General features: G+C 31.6%; 2 protein-coding genes across 4 annotated transcripts in view; both read left to right on the top strand.

Annotated features, from left to right (window-relative positions):
* The window catches only part of Gyg (glycogenin 1), a 31990-nt gene extending 26345 nt beyond the window's left edge, over nt 1-5645 (top strand). For both annotated transcript variants that reach the window (XM_016050780.5, XM_016050779.4), the window contains exons 6-7: nt 399-573; nt 3403-5645. In XM_016050780.5, coding sequence (XP_015906266.1) covers nt 399-573; nt 3403-3585 — 358 coding nt within the window. In that variant the 3' untranslated portion in view covers nt 3586-5645. The remainder of the gene's footprint in view (nt 1-398; nt 574-3402) is intronic.
* A 9361-nt stretch (nt 5646-15006) lies between these two features.
* LOC107442473 (solute carrier family 41 member 1) overlaps nt 15007-17735 on the top strand; it is a 36008-nt gene continuing 33279 nt past the window's right edge. Inside the window, exons 1-2 of one of the 2 annotated variants that reach the window (XM_043050849.3) lie at nt 15020-15125; nt 17296-17395. The gene's annotated coding sequence lies outside the window, so the exon portion shown is untranslated. Of the gene's footprint in view, nt 15126-17295; nt 17396-17735 lie in introns of both variants that reach the window. The other variant, XM_071181966.2, reaches the window with a different exon arrangement.

Below are 17735 nucleotides of genomic sequence, written 5' to 3'. Positions count from 1 at the left end.
GCTTTCACCGACCACAATGCTGACGTGAAATATCCTCAGTGGTAGACGGATCGTGGGTTAGTCCCCTTGCCGTCAGGCTAACCGTGGGAGGTTCTCGTGGTCTTCCTCCCCATGTAACGCAAATGCAGGTTAGTTCCATCAAAAAGTCCTCCACGAAGGCAAAATTTCTCCCAATACTTGAGCCAGGAGTTTCCTTGTCTTCTGGATTGGGTTCAACATTACAAGGCTACGTAATTGAACATTAGCAGTCGTAAACCCAAAAATTGGGTCGACTGTTCAACGACGGTTATAAAATATAATTAGAGTGACAATCTTAGAGCTAATTGTACGCAATAAACGTTGTTCTCATAGCTTGAGTGTGATTGTGCTAATTATTTATCGAGTTTAATATGTTGCAGGTTCGGAAAGGATGTGAAAATTGTTCACTTCTTGGGTCCCATCAAGCCGTGGATGGAGTTCTACAATAGTGAAACAGGTCGAGTACAACCTAACAGTCCACACTCTCAGGAACACCTGCAAATGTGGTGGGATGTCTTCATGAAACACGTCCAACCGAATCTCTCCGAAGAATGCGTAAGCACATAAGCCTTCCTATGAATTAATATCTACTTTGAAGAAGTTATTAAAGAGCTTAAATTATACTAAAATATGAATAGAGTGGAATCCAAGTGATGTGATACGTTTCGCCAAATACTCGGCACCTTAGACGTCGCGGGTTCGAACCCCATAGTAACGCTGGATTTATTTTCGTGCTGTTTTTCCTTCATTAGTTTAGTTTTTCAGCCATTATTTTTATAGAACAAGGCTGTATATGTGTATAAAAGAACAAGAATTCAGTAAAACTAATCCATAAGTATAAATCTTCGTAATTTTTTTATATTAAAAAAAGTGTACTAAAATATATTTATAATTTTTTTTCCCAATGAGCTGCACAATCGGTCTTACTGATGAGCAGACCTAGTGCGCTCTCCAGAAGTGGTATCCACTCTTTCAGGACCACCACAATGGGTGAGATACCGTTGGTCATGTTAATTTGAACGTCTAGTTTCTGCCACGCTAGATGGCAGCACCGAGACTCTATTTGGATGCTAAAGTGCACTAGGAATTTTTAATTTTTCCGGAAATGCCAAGAGCCAATAAGGCACTCCAGGGATCTTTTACATGCCCCATAATCATACGACATGGCCGCTGAGGATTTTCGGCATCCCGAAAATCCGGTGTCTGGGCCGGGGAATATGTAATGTATAATGTTTTATATAATGTATATTGAATATATACATTATATAGAAGATATAATGTATTAAATATATACATTATATCTTTTATATAATGTATATATTCAATATACATTACATAAAAGATACATAATTTATATTGTTTTCGTTTGAGGCAATACAGCTGATTCTCAGGGGTGATTGTTTTCCTGGTGTACCCCAAAATTCCGTAGTTTTCGTATCATCCTTCAGGATGTAAAAATTAAAAGCAGAACATATGAGTTTTCAGGGAATATCCCAGAATTCCGCGTTTCTAAGTACCGTTGGTTCCGCTAATCAAAAACTTCTAATCCTACGAAATTTTCACGGGATTCAGCAATCTAAGATTTAAATTTTGAATCTTTCGCTGAATCCCGTTAACGAGATGTTTACATACATGTAATTCTGGCGGTTCGGCGGATTTTCGCCATTTTGAATAGTTGGAACTGTACCCGGAATCTGCTAATAACGCGGTCCTTATTCACGTGATTATAATATCAAACATTGATTTCCGTATTTACCGAATTTAAAAGTCACACGTTGCGATTCGTATTCACCTGATTAAAAAATCGTACATCGTGATTCGTATTCACACGATTTAAAAATCCAATATCGTGAATTTGTGCTGAAATCAGTTTAGAGATTTATATTCACGCATTTTTAAAATCCAATATTGGGATTTATATTTACTCGTTTGTAATATCAAAAATCGATTTCGTATTTATACGTAATTTACAAGCTACACAGTTCGTTTTCAAGCAACCTGAAAATCATGCATCGTGATTCGTCTTCACTTGTTTTTAAAAACCAATATCGCGATTCATATTCACAAGTTTTTAAACTTCAATGCCGCTATTCCTATTCCTGCAGTATTGAAATCCGATAACACGATTTATATCCACGCGATTTTAATATCCAATATCGCAATTCTTGTAAGAACTAAGATTTTTCTCAACTTATTTACTATATAAGTGAGATATTCTTCATTTGTAGGTAAATATTAATCTTATTGCAGAAAATTATGTTGAATACGAAACATGTATGTTACATAAATTGATATTTTAATATCGATTTTTTAAAGGCTTTTCATGTTAGAATCATTCTAATATTTGTGCCATTTATCTCAAAAATTGTGACTTTAATCCATTTGTGCGTAGCATCCTTTTATAAGAACAACAGCTTTAAAAAAAGGGGGGTGCAGTATTTTATTGCTAGCATAGTTTTGTTTCGGAAAATGACGATACTTTTAATTCTGTCTACCATAATGCATTAACATGAAAAATATTTGTGATAGATCAAAGCATAGTGTCTTATTAAACCCGAAGAGGTAAGTAAAAATTTGAGGTGTAAACTTGGGGGAAGGTAGGATGCACTATAAGGATTGAGAATTGCACAGCAAAGTCAGGAATTGTCATTTTAATCCGCTGAAGACGTTTCCACATTATGAACTGGCAGTTCGTGCATATTTGAAACGATGCTTTTATTATTTATCTATACATTTTCAGCAATTGTCAAAAATCGTATTCGAATAGGTACAGAAATAGAGCATTCATCTTAATTTAATGATTTGGAGATCAACTTGGCGAGCTTGACAAGTTAATCTCTGATTCATTACGTAAAATGACTATTTATGAGCCTATTTGAATGCGATCTTTGACTATTAATACTAAAAAGATAAAATTAAGAATTAATATTCGTAAAAGCACCTTTTCAAATGCACATGAAGAGCCAGTTCATAATAGGGAAGCAGCTCTAGCGACATACAATGACATTTCCTGGTATGAGTTGCTGAGCAATTTTTAATCCTTACGTCGTGCTCTATCCCCCTTCTAAATTTGTAAGCTATACTGAATCACCCTATGCGTGCTACCACTTTTTACTTAATAACTTTATTTAAAGTCATGCATTAGACCAGTTGTTATTCGAAAAGCTGCCTTGAAGTTACACGATTTCTCCACTTCCTACGCTTTCTCCTCCCATGGTTTCAGCTAATCTTGTTTTCCCCCACTGCAATAAGTAATCAGTTGGAATAAACATGATACACCAAAAGCATGGTAATGGAGGAGGGAAGTGTGGAGAGTGGGAAAATTGCACAGTTTTAAGATACCTAATCCATTGACAGCAATTATAATTGATTTTTCTTCTTTAGACTGGAATAGCCGGCGAGCTCTCTAAGCTTCAACTGGGTGTATCAGGTTCAGGATTAACGGAAAGTTCTGAATCCCGAAGATATGCATGGGAGCGTGGTCAAGTTGACTATATGGGCAAGGATGCCTTCAGCAATATCGAAAAGAAACTTCAAGAATCTATCGACAAAGAACCTAAAAAGTAGATTGTCTGAGTGTGTGACTAACTAATCTGTGGTTTTCATCCGTCAAATTTTTATTTATTTTTTACTGAGTACAATCTTTTTTTTTTTGTCTAATATGTCTGCTCACTTTTTTGAAGGAGGAATTAATGTATCTCTCCAGCAGTGCTATGGAATTATATGTACAGTTGAAACTAACCTACGCAGTTTAGTACTCATTGAGAAAATTAATACTTTAGAGTTCGATTTATTTATTTATTTTTCTAAAGCAAACAAAAAAATAATCACCCCTAAATTGGCTAAAAAATGCAAGTGTAGCTATAATAAATTATTAAAAATATATATTATCAAGTGAACCTTAAAATGGCATCATCGTATTCTGTTTTTAATTGCTTCAAAAGTAATTATAAGATAAACAGCATTAAACACGAACGCAACTGATCTTCGAATTCTTTTAAAGCAAAAAATTGCTAACAATTAGGTTAAAAATTGTAGGGAATGTAAGTATAGTTTAAAATAGCACCCGTAACCCGGTAAGGCTATCTTTATGGAAATGAATTAAAAGAAGCGTCTATTATTCCTTATCAAACACAAATTAGTCGACAATTTGGCTTAAAATTATAAAAACACAAGTGTAGCTAAAAATGGCACCACAAGCGTTTCTAAAACCATTTTATATTTTATTTAAGCAACAGTAAAGAATTTTTAATTTATTCATTTCTGTTTTTATTTTTTTAAATTTTTGGAAGTTTTTGTTTGATAAAAAATATTTTTGAAACAGTTTTTATTTTTCATTTATTATACAAAGAGCTTTAAAACATTATGTTCCACCGCTCATATAAAGTTTTGTTTAGATTTGTTTTCGTTTGTCTTGCATGCATTATTGCATTGCATTGCATGCTTTGAAGCATATTTGTCTGCAATGCATGCGGTGTTTGATTTATTGCAAAGCATGCAGTTTTGAGTGGTTCAACTTTTGTGAGCTTGCTCTTACTTTTGCATTTTTATCAGCAACAGAAACTTTTTTTTTGTTTTGTTTCATCACTTTATTCAATAAATTCTTTTAAAAATGAAGATGCAAGCTTTTTTTTTTTTTCAAGCGTATCGGTTCTCAGCCATTGCTCGAAATTGAAATATATTTTACTCATTTGTATATTTTGAAAATAAATATAAAATCCCTTTGGAAAAAAAATAAAATCCTCTTGTTCACAAATATATTTTTTCAGAACTTTGGTCGAATGTTAGGTTTTTCAGTTTGCAATTTTTAAGTAGAAAATGAATGTGTCCAAAAAAAATTTCTTTCTTAAAATTAACAAAGTTTAACAGTTTAGTTGTTACACGCCATCAATGGTGTATCAATGAGGGTCTGATTACTGCTACATTTGGCATACTGTTCTCATTATAAATAGAATGGGTGTCTTAAGATTACGCAACTCTTCATAATTATCCTCTCTCCGTTACTATGGTATCCGAAAAATCTTTTCCACGCCTGTATATTCACATTTCTTACTGAAACGTACTACCGTGGGGGAAAAAGAAAGCTTTCCTGAAACCATGGTAACAGTGAGGAAAAGCGTAGGGAGTGGAAAAATTGCATATCCTTGAATCACCTACTTTTTTTACAAAATATAACAGCAGATATTGGAGCCCTAAAATGTGCCAATACCGAATTTATAAACATATTACAAACACCTGTGACATGCGCATAATATCAGGTGCCAAACGTACATAAAGATAAATTTATTAAAGTTTTTTTTTTAAAAAAAAATGCTTGAAAAATCGATTTTTATATTTTCTAGCTGTTGGATTTTTATCCAATTAAGTGATTACGGATACCGGACTGCCGTTAAATTACTGTTTAATGTGCCAAATTTTTTGCTACTTTACTGCGTTCTCAGTGGTCTAGTCTCGAGTGCATAAAATGAAATTTATTGTTTAAAATTGTTGTTTCTTAAAAATAACTTATCATTTCCCGCCAAAAAGGTGTCTAAGCCAAACTATTGTGTTAGAACGACATTTTTGTTGTTAAATTGGCATAATTTATGTAATTTACATTTGAGTGATTAAATGGTTTTATATTTTTACTGTCTGGAGTGAGTTATTGCTTTTATTAACTATGTTTTTATATTTAAAAAAAGTCGTTTTGTACTGTACGATTGCTTTGAATTACGGAAAAAAAGCACCGGAAGAAAAAGCCCGAAAATATAACATCAGAAAAAGCTAGCACCGGAAAAAAAGCATTTCTTTAATAAGCTCATAGATGTTAAATCCGATTTGATTTGGACCGTTAAACCGAATTTAATGTAATTAATTATTCAATCACAAGAAGATATTTATTAAATAAATTAAAATACAAAGTTTAATTTGAAGGTGGCTGAATAAAACTTTACACACTTTGTACATTAATTATAAATACAATTATATAATGTATAATAGTACTGTTATAAATAGTTAATCAATTAATAGTCGTTTCTCCAGGTGGTAAGTCTTTTGATGAGAAAAAAAAAATATTAGCAAAAGAGATCGAATATATGAAAAATTATTAGTTGTGTACTATTATATTTTATTTTATAACAGTCGTTGAACAGCCAACCCCATTTTTTGGGTTTACGACCACTAATGTTCTACTCCGTTGCCTTTTAATTTTGAACCCGATCCAGAAGACAAAGGAACTCTTGTATCAAGTATAGGGAGAAATTTGCCCTCTTCAACGACTTTTTGATGGAACTAACCCTCATCAAGAACAGGCAAAAACCTCCCACAGTTAGTCTGGCGGCAAGAAAACTCTTATGGTCCGTCTACCACTAAGGATATTTTACGCCAGCAATGTGGTTCGTGCGGGGCCGAGTGCGGAATTCGTATTGACCTGCCATCGTTGGGATTCGCATCTCATTGGATGAAAGACCCTTCAAAGCTGCTGGAGTCTCATACACTGTCAAACTTTGGATAAATTGATTAAACGAATGTCTTGCTTATGCAAAGATCTTATACAGGAACAAATGTGGACACTTTGATGAAAGCAAACTTACTCAATAATTTCTCTTAATCATGAACAAAATGCGTATGTTTGTTTCCTTAATTAAAAACATTTACTTTTAGAAAGCAAGTCTAGTAAACTAAGTTTTGAATCTATACATTGTCTATCATGCTAGTAACTTAGTGGGAAAAACAAAGGTGCACTCAGACTTTTGACAAGGACTGTAAAATAAATTCCTAATTTAGTTCACCCGGACATGTGAGTATTTAAACAGAAGTATGTACAGAGCAAGCACTCATAAAAAATTTTTATTATAAAGATAAATCTATTCAAATTCATAATTATAAATACAGAAAGAATTTTTTAAATTATCCTTTTGATTCTTGCCTTTTTACGAGGTACTTTCAAGAATTTGAAATGTTTAAGCTTCATAAACAATAGTAGTAGTTAAATTTCTGAGGTTTTCACTCACTCACGTGACTGTTTGAACTGTTTGAATCACGCTCACTCACGTGATTCAAAACCTAAACCATTTTGCAAGCAGAGAAGCTCTCTTATTCAAACTGCGGTACTAATGACCGTTAAAGCTGCAAAAAATCAAGTTATTTGGGTAGATTTACATTTGCTCTTCTCGTAACAATTTAAAACTTGTTAATGGTAAATTAACAAGTTTTAAATTGTTACGAGAAGAGCAAATGTAAATCTACCCAAATAACTTGATTTTTTGCAGCTTTAACGGTCATTAGTACCGCAGTTTGAATAAGAGAGCTTCTCTGCTTGCAAAATGGTTTAGGTTTTGAATCACGTGAGTGAGCGATTCCTGAGGTTGGATAGTGAACAGGAGTGTAGCCTACATTTTACTTAAAATAAAGGATAAAAGAAAATCAAAGCCAAGGTATTAAAAGCTTTGGTATTAAATAAGACTATGGTTAAATGAGTGAGTCATCTTGGAGGTATTTTGGCAGGGTTGGAGAGCTCAACTTTGTAAAAGAATATTCTTTTATTTATTACTAAGCAGAAAAAGTTTTTTTTTTAAAGGAGAAACTAACTTCAGCAGACGTAAAAATTGTTCACAACTGTTTTCAAAAATTTAAATTTTTACTACTAATATTACAGTAAAATCCGATAAAAAATCGAAATTAACTAAAGTGAAATGCCTACATCAGGTAAGACAAATAAAAAAAAAATAATATAGTCTGCTAAAACTACTAATATTTATATCTATTTAGAAATGTTCCCCCTTGGAGTGGAAATGACAGGAAAGGGGGCTAAAAAAACGCCGAACTGAGACTGCGTTGCCATTCATAGACGTATAGTATAGAATTCTTCCGCTAGATGGCAGATCTTCACAAAACAACTGTGAATATAGACGGCCTCAGATTGTAGGTTAACCTCTGAGCGTATAGTTTTTGTGTTTCTCTTACTGTTATTCCTTCCGCTTGTGAAATCGAAATGGAAGAACAAAAAGTCAGTTTAAAATTATGTTTGCTGCTAGAAAAATCCGCAACAGAAATTGACTAAAACACTGCAACAATCTCTTATGAAGACGCTATGCAACGGGAGAAATTTTGAATTACAAATTCTCTTCCACCGCCATTATTTAAGTAATTAAAAAATTTTATTGTAGAAAAAAAAAAGAGTTCTCACAAACCTGAAGTAATCCAAGAAGTATCAAATACTATTAAAGAATTTTTCAAAATATCAGGTAAAATCAAAGTTCTCTTCCAAGAATTTGTTTGCATCTTGATACGTACAATTTGTTTTTTCAGCGATTAAATCTTCATGGCTTACTTAAGGTTTGGAAGAAATCACTTTTTCTTTACTTTAAATATTTTATAACCGTCGTTGAACAGCCGACCCAATTTTGAGTTTAGGGGCACTAGCGTTTAACTCCGCAACCTTGTTTTTGAACCTAATCCAGGAAACAAAGTAACTCCTGCATCAAGTCTTGCGAGAAATTTGCCTTCGTGGAGGACTTTTTGAATGAACTGACCCGCATTTGCATTACATGATACGAAAATCACGAAAACCTACGGCAAAGCCTGGCGGTAAGGAGACTCTAACCCATGATTCTTCTACCACTAAGTATATTTTGCATCAGCACTGTGGTCGGTGCGAGCCGGATGCGGAATTCGTATTGATCAGCCATCGTTGGGATTCGAGCCCGGTAAAATAGTTATGGTGGGGAAAAAAAACAGAATTTGTGATGAAAAATATTTTCCGTGATATAACGTCCTCTTGAAGAGAATTCTATGAGCCGCACATTAGTTTTCGAGTGGTTTAGGCGGTTTATATAACCGTGATGAGTTGAGTGTTGAAGACCTTGCTGGTTCTTGCCATCATTCAACATTTCGAAACAAAGAAGTCTTGAAAAAAATTGTCAGAATATCCACGAAAATCGTCGTTTTACGATCGATCAAATTTCCAAAGGCACAGTCATAAGTTGGAGCTCGTGCATGCGGATTTTAGCCGAGGATTTGCAAATGAGACGCGAACTGTTCTACCGTAAAGTGCTCGACATCGCGTGCAGGTCGTCGGGCTACCGAAGCAGAGGTGCCATCCCCTCCGCAGAAGTATCTTTCCTCGTTAAACTGTGAAGTCCTAGACTTCACGCGCATGTTATCTGGCTACCAAAGCGGGGGTGCCATCCCCTCTGCAGATGATCAAAATTGTGATGGCATGTCTTCGGATCATCCTCAGGGATGTTTCCAAGACCGTTGCCAATAGCCCATTGTGCAGCTCTAGTGCGACGTAAATGAGACGCGTTTCCGCTAAATTGTCCCTCAAAAAATAAAAAAAAAACCTCTTTATACATTACCTGTCGTTCCCCATCATCTATAGTCGCCAAACCTAAACGACTTTTTCCTGTAACCGAGAAGGAAGAAAAAATCTTAACGATTATCGCTTTGATTACGTGGAACAGCTTCTCACCGGGCACTGAACGATTTGAAGCTTGAATAGTATTAGAGTGATTGCAAATCGTGGGGGGGGGAAAACTTGATAAGTGCATCACATCTAATGATGACAAAGGAATTTTCAGTGGTCGGAAATAAACCACTACAAGTAGTGAAACTAATGTAGTTTCTGCTTCTTCTTTTTTTCTCTTAGTTTGCAGGTAGTGTTCGTCTTCTTGTTGTTGTTGTGTCCAATCCTTCAGGATCTAGCGACAGCTAGATCAAATCCTTGAGACCGTGAATTTTAGCAAAATCAAGCACCAGAAGTGAGCTATCACGGATATCCGCAAGAGCAAGCCCCAAGCAATCGAGGATATAATCGGGGGAAGCCGGCTTCAGATGGCACTTGGTGCACGTTGGGAAGACTTTGCGGCCGCTTTCAAAGGTCACGCATTTTAGGTGCCCACTGATAAGTCTTGAGGCGGCCATGTTCGTCTTCTTAAAGTTATGAAGTAGTGAATGCAATTCCAAAGTAGTTTGCGTCGCTACATTTTAAGAAAAGTAGTTGCAGTTAACAACATTTGTAACAAAGTAGTTGTACTTAACTACAAAAATAATGTAGTTTTCTAACCACTTGGACTATTTTTTGAAAAATTTATAATTGTTTTTTTTTAATGAAATCTTTAAAAAAAACTTTCGTTTTGTTGAATCTGTGGTAGCTAATTATTGTGTTAATAATTAAAAGAATCGAATTATTTTGCATTGTAAATTATAAGTCGTAAAACAATCAGAATTTTTGCTTCTTTAAGTAATAAAAAAAAATACTTAGACTTATGAAGTCGGCTTATCGGCACATAAAAAATTAAAAAAAAACATTCGTTTGTTCTACTCAGTTCTATCTAAAAAAAATCTGTGGTCATTATCTGTGATCATTTTTATGTGATCATTAATTTTTACTAGACATTAAGCTGTCACGAGTTTTGATTTCATCAAATCATTTTGCTTTAATAATTGACAATGCCGATGTGAATTCTGGGTACAAAGTACCTAGCCCAGGGGCCTATTTACTCATTTACCGAAATATAATTAAATTGAGGGAAGAGAGGTGAGGGGAGTTTGCGTTTGACAAATAACATAATAATCTAATTATTTAAACCGTAACATATTATTTTTTGAATTTAACTGGAATTTAACATATTAGCGCATTACTATTTGGTGCTTATTTGTATCTCAGAATCTAACTTCACTTAATTTTGAAATTTTTTTCTTAATTTCAACGTATTTATTTAAAAAGAAATAATAAAAACTAAAATATATGTAATAAAAAAAACCTTGGTAGCTAGTTATATTTCATTTATTTCGAAAATAAGTTAGGTAGAATGAAATTATTTTTTTACCAATTTTTTCTCTTTTCTTTCCGTCTTAATGTACTTAGGCTTTCAGCTCTATTATTGTCATTTGTTTCTTTTTCTCTTTTATTTAAGGAAACAAAATTGAAGTGTATTTCTATATTGGTTTCGTACTCACATTTTTAAAGAGCAATGTAGGTGTTAAAGAATTGGATTAATTATTGAACACTTAAAAAACGCATTTTTTACTTCGTCCAAGTTCATCATCCCTCATTTCGAGATTTTTTAAAAATCACATTTTAAGAAGCTATACCTTAAATGAAAAACCTCACCGGTGACTTGTTACTTAACACATTGCTGATCGGCAAGTTCTCTGAAAATTACCCCATGTGCCCGGATATTGTTTTGAAAGCGAATCTGGAAGTAAAACAATATAAATAAACTTTAAGAACTTTTAATTTTTAATTCCGTATGATAAAAAGTATAACAATCACCTGTGTGTAATGGTGCACCATAAGTTTTGCTAATATATCTGGTTTCGTAAAGTTATAATAAATTGGCCGAGAATTAAATAGTAAAACTTGAAAAGTGAGGAAAATTATGCCTATTTTTTAAAATAGTCACCACGAGATCACTGCTAACGAAAACACGAGTTAACTCGTGACCGGTCACCAAAGCTTGACCACGAAAACACGAGTTAACTCAATATCGGTCAGCAATGTGTTAAGATAATATTTTAAAGAAAATAATCTTTAAACATAATTTGCGTAAAATTTATGACAATAAAATTATTTCTATGTTCATACAGCGAATTTTTACAACCGAACATAAAAATGAATCATGTGTTCCTCAGGTAAAAGCTAATTAGTTGCGATAACGCAAAATACATCTTCTGTTCATAACCTTAATCATTTTTTTATCTATTATCAGATGTCTATACTATAACCGTTATATGACCTTGATTATTTTGCTAACATTAAATCGGTAAAGCGAGTTAATTTTCTACGTTTTTCTCTTATTATCTTCATATAAAATATACAGGTGAATAAGTAAAATTAAAAAGAATGAAACAGAAGATGATTTTTTAATCTTGGTTTTCATTTACCTACCTTAAATGGGCGAATATTTTTGATAAATTTCTTACATATCAATACCTTTTCCTTGGCTGTGTTTTTCGGTTAAGTTTTTTTTTTATATTAGTATATTTATATTGAAGTTTAGATAAATATGTTAAAGTATTCAATGTTTTAAGAAAGGCGTACATAAAAATGCTCTCAAGTTTGTATCATTCCGGTAAGTTGGTTTATTTCTTACCGAGAAGAGCTAAATATTACTTATAAATCTCTGCTGAAACTTTTTACAAATATACATCTTCTGCATTTTATTCAGGTGCTGATTGTTGCTACGGAAACATGAAAAAACTCATTTTAAAAAAAGAGACATTTTTACATATGCTTCAAATCCGTTTTAAATATTTACTTCTCCACCTTTCATGAAATAGTTTCTCCTTGTGTTTACAGTTACCGTTAATGCTCTAAACCAGCAGTTCCCGAAAGGTGTTCCGCGGAACCCTAGGGTTCCGTGGAAAGATAACGGCGGTTCCGAGAGTTAAGATATTTTTAACCAGTAATATTAATATATACATCCGATCAATGGTACATAAATTATTTAATATTTCGCTTGTTTATATGAACTTCATGCAAAATGCGAATGAAAAAAAAATTATCAAAATTTAAATTATTTAATTTTTTTTTCAAAAACAATATATTGAATAAATTATAAAAGGTTTACGCATTTACAGAAAGTTCATAAGTATTTCTTATCGAGTTTTTCAATTCAAAATAAAATAACTTAATTCAAAAATAAAGTATTAAGTTTTTCTCATACCGTAAACCGGGGCGAGTCTACCCATCCAGGGGCGAGTCTACTCATTTTAATTTTATTTAATTTTCACTATTTTAAATTGCAAATAAAAAAAATTTTACCGACGGAGGACTTAGTTCAGACTCTAAGGAAGATGGCGCTGTAGTAGTTTGATCCGTTTTTATTTATTTGGTGTCTTTTTAACCGACCTGTTCAAACGTCTTTTGAGAGATTTGTATTGAAAATCCGCAAACTTTTAGTTGGTGCTCCGTAAGTATATTATTATTATTACTATTTTCACTTTGGTTAAGTGATAAACTTATCTAAGACTAAGATTACATTAATTTTATATGAAAAAAAAAACAAAAAGAATATAAGTTTTGCTGTTGTAAACAAAAAGCCAGAATTCGCAGGGCGAGTCTACCCATTCGTATTTAGTTTAAATAAAGCATAATAATATAATTTAGAACTTTGTTTATTTTAAAATTAAGTCATTTTAAATGAATTTGAGTATATTATTTTAATTCTGCATTGATAAATTTATCATTAATAAGAAAATTTATAGGTTAAATATAAATGTAAATATGAAATATGTTCATTTTACCTATTTTTTCAATTTTTATATTACAAAATTAACTTTTTTTATTTAATGCAAGTTAAATAAATTATTATTTATTATTACAGATGGTTCGAAATTATATTCGCAAAACAAATGGATTTAAATGTTACAAAAAATGCCATGATTTTGTTAATAATCTTTAATTATTATTATTTATTAATTATTTAATTGTAAATTTATATTAATTTTAATTTATTTTTATCAACAATAATCAGAAAAAAATGTTATTTAATAATGTTAATGATTATAAAAACAAAACTGTGATCAAAATGTGATAATCGATCAAATACTCAATTTGTGTTATTTTATAAATAAAAAAATGGAATATAAAATAAAGTTATGAATTTTACTTCATATATATCCTATATAGTAACTAAAATAACAATTTAATAGTAAAATTTGATTATTTACAATGTTAACATTCATTTTAGTAGAATGGGTAGACTCGCCCCATACGAGAGATTTGTCAGCAGTTCTATAAAAATATTCAGTAACAGCGTAACTGTTAATATTTTCTTAAATCGATTTCACAGCTTTAATGAGGGATAAATAGCAATTCCGAAACACCTATTAAAAGACTTTTTTTCTTTAATATTTACAAAAGTTTGACCACTTGAAAGTTGACGAACTGAAAAAATGGGTAGACTCGCCCCGGTTTACGGTAACTATTCTATAATATACCTCATCGTTTGAAACAGTTCTTTTTTAACAGTTCCTATGCATACACCAAGTAAAAATTCATAACATGAAATATTTCAGTCTACGCATTAAATAATTTCACAATAATTAAAAGTCCTTTTTTTATTAAGAAAAAAAAGCATTATTTTACTTTAACAATTAAAACGGCAACATAAATTTCATAATTTAGCACGTTCGTGCATTACTATTAAGTGTAAACTTTTTATCACTATTTGCTTGTTTTTGAACAAAAAAATAATAAAAAGTTAAAAGTAAATAATGAAAAAAACAGTAAAAAAGCTTGGTAATCGGGGATATTTTATTCTTTCTGAAAATAAGATAGATTTCAATTATTTTATTACCAATCTTGCCCTTTTCGCCTTGACATATATAATCCTTCATTGTGTGTTTTAAGAGGGGGGGGGGAACTTACGTGTACTTCCATATTGGTTTTGTACGCGTTTTTTCAAAGAGCAGCGTTAGATCTTAACAATTTGGGTTCATTGCATAAAATTGAAAAATCTGTTTTTGTTGCCTCCAGTTTCTTCACCTCTTGTTTTGAGATTTCTTAAAAGTCTGTTATTTTATTTAAGCTGGGTGCATTTTAAGCTTATGCCTAAAATAAAATAAAATAACTCACCGACGTTTTTTGTGACTTATGATAACATTTGAAGAAAAATAAGTACTTAAAAGTAATTTACGTAACGGAAAAAAAAAATCCTATGAGTTTATAGCAGATTTTTATAATCGTCCACGATCACTAATGGGTAACAATACACTAGTTGATCTAGCACAAAATACATCTTCTGTTCATAAACCAAATCTACTTTTTTTCTTCCTGTTATCACTCTTTAATCGTTATATGACGTCTATTGTTTTTGTATCCACGAAATCGGCTAAGCGCGTCGATTTTCTGTTATTTCTACTATTATCTCCATGGAAATTCCACAGGTGAATAAATAAAATTAAAAAGGAGAATGAAATAAAAGTTTAATTTTAGCTAGTTTTTCATTGAATGCGGGAATATTATTGGTAAATTTCTTACTAATCAATATAAATTCGTTGGCTGTGTTTTTCGGCCGAGTATTACAATATTTATATTGGAATATAGAGGAAATATTCTGAAGTATTCATTCTTTTATGACACGCGTACATTAAAGTACTCTCAAGTTTGAGTTATTTCGGTAAGTTGGTTTATTTCTTACCGATAATTAATAAATATTGCTTCTGAAATTCTGCCGAAACTTCTCGCAAAGATAATACCTCTTCTGCATTTTAGTCAGGCGTTGTTTGTTGCTATGGAAACAAGAAAACACTCATTTCAAAAAAGAGACATTTTGATATATGCTTAAAACCTGTCCTAAATATTTACCTCTCCCCCTTTATAATAGTTTATCCTTGTGATTAGATCACCGTTAATACTCTAATCCAGCGGTACCCAAAAGATGTTCCATGGCACCCTAGAGTTCCGTGGAAGAATTCGAGAATAAAAAATTAATTTTTTTTTTTGTTATATATTCACATTGTTTATAACAGTTCTTTTTTATTAACCATAACACAGTTTATTTTATTCATTTTCAGCACATGCATACACCAAGTAAAAATTCATAACGTTAAATATTTCATTCTACTCATTAAATAGTTTCACAATAATTTTTTTTTCGTTTTTGTTAGTATATTTACCGCTGCTAATGAACTTTTTTTTAATAATGCCAGGGTCGATGTTTTTTTATAATTCCGCCAAAATAAGCTCGACCATTTAGGGTTCCATAGCCGAAAAAAACCCGGGGACAGCTGTTCTAAACGGCTGCCTTGAAGAGTTTTTTCGCCGAAGAAACAATAAAAGTACTCATTATTTTTATGAAATATATTCCTACCATTTGTTAACTATAGGAGAATAAAGCGGCATGTTGTTTTAAGTGATTGTAATTGTGTAGTATTCATAATTGTGGAGAATATCAGCCCAATTTATAACACAATGCACACAGTAGACTGCTAACAGTGAGTCCCATTGTAATAAATCTCATCCAGAAAGTTTATAAAATTTTAGTTATCTACTTTTAACTTTCTAGTGAAAAGTCAGTTTAGTATATCTCTATCTATTGAAGGGTAAAAAATAACTTCTAAGGTTTGGGGACGGACTTGTAGTGTTTTAAAATTCCTATCTCCTATCAGTGGCCATTAGATAAAAACTGTGCCACTTATTCTTGTAAATAATGCAAACCAATAAGCTTGCTAAATATTTATCACTTGAATTTAGAAGTTTTAAATCAACCATTTTAATTTAAAATGTTCAACTATAGATGAAGCAGTTCGGTTTGTTTTGGAAGTACGTTATTTGAACATAGAGCTCTTACAGATCGATGAAGAATCCTTCAGCAAAAGATTTTATGGATTGCGAAAGAATTAAATAATTCTGCTTATAGAAATTACACTTATTTTCCTTTTATTTTTAGCTCACTACGAGATGACTGAGGCAGAGTGTCGTTTTATATGAATTTTTTAATTATTTACATGCAGGGGTGTGCAAGATAGCTTAAAATTAATAGTTCTAAGAGTTAAGATTCATATTTGAAACCATAAATTTTGCTACCATTAAGATAAAATTTTTCTCAAAGCTGAACAAGTTAGCTTCTTTGAATATATTCTTAACGAAAACTGTGATTTAAATTTTTTGCCCTGTAAAAGGTTAAGTACATTTTTACTTCTTTCTCTTTTTTTTAGTAAGTATTAAGAGGACCTGTTGGCAAATTTCAGGCAGCATGGTAACTTTGCCCATCAGTTGTACTGTATTGAAATCTGCCTTCAAAATCAACCTCTGGAACTATTGAAATTTTCCTCTCATCTCAATCAACCTTTAATAAAGCTTATTGAGCAAAAATGCGCTTGAGAACTAAAATAAATGTAACTAATTAATGTACGAAACATGCAATTAACACTTTACATTATCAATTTTGTTAATTAAAATAATTTCGAAAAAATTAGTAAATTGTCTACGAGAAATAAAAATTTAATTGAATTATTTAAAAAAAAAAAAAGAAAAAAGAACTCAAGAGAAAAAGAAAAAGGAATTATGTTTAAATATTTCTTCTCAAAACTGCGTTTTTCTTTTTTGGTAAAATAATCGCTTTTTTCTATTTTTTGCAAAATTTTGTTACAGAAATAAGATCAGTGAATCAAAATTTTCCTAATTAAAGAATTTCGAAAAATTCTCATTACTGTCAAAACTTAAAAAAAAAAAAAAAAATTAGAATACGTCAATATTTTTGTGCAATTTTATACTTCATTAAAATTTCCAATTTTGGGGATTCTGAAAAATGTTTTTAAAAATATTTTCTGCTATCTTATTTTAAGATTACTGAATTATATATCTGCAAGTGACGTCATCGTAGATATCCTGGCCTTTGTTGATTTAGAAATCAATCAGGTTCGACAGACAGGGCCGAGCTTAGAGGTAAGTGCTAAAATTTAGGGTCGCAAAAATATTTTAGACTGATAGTTTTATTACAAGTTTTTCTTTACATCTGCTAAATCTTAGAAATATTTTTTCGATTCCTTGGCTATATAATTCATACGAGTTGTCATAATTTACATTTCCAAATGGGAATTTCCCTTTATATCAAGAGTGTAATTTTTTAAATAACAGCATGGAACTTTTTCTAACTTTTAATCTTTATGTCATAGAATTTAATTGCATTAAAAATTTGTGAGTGTGTGTGGGGACCAATCCCTAAACTCTGCAATGAAAAATGTCAAGAAAAATAATAATTGAAAAAAAACTGGGTGGGCATGAT

This window comes from Parasteatoda tepidariorum, chromosome 4, assembly GCF_982258835.1.
Source record: "Parasteatoda tepidariorum strain Cologne lab strain chromosome 4, Ptep-v5.0, whole genome shotgun sequence".
In the NCBI taxonomy this organism is placed as follows: domain Eukaryota; kingdom Metazoa; phylum Arthropoda; class Arachnida; order Araneae; family Theridiidae; genus Parasteatoda; species Parasteatoda tepidariorum.
Note: the sequence above shows the minus strand (reverse complement) of the source record. Positions and strands in the feature narration are given on the sequence as shown.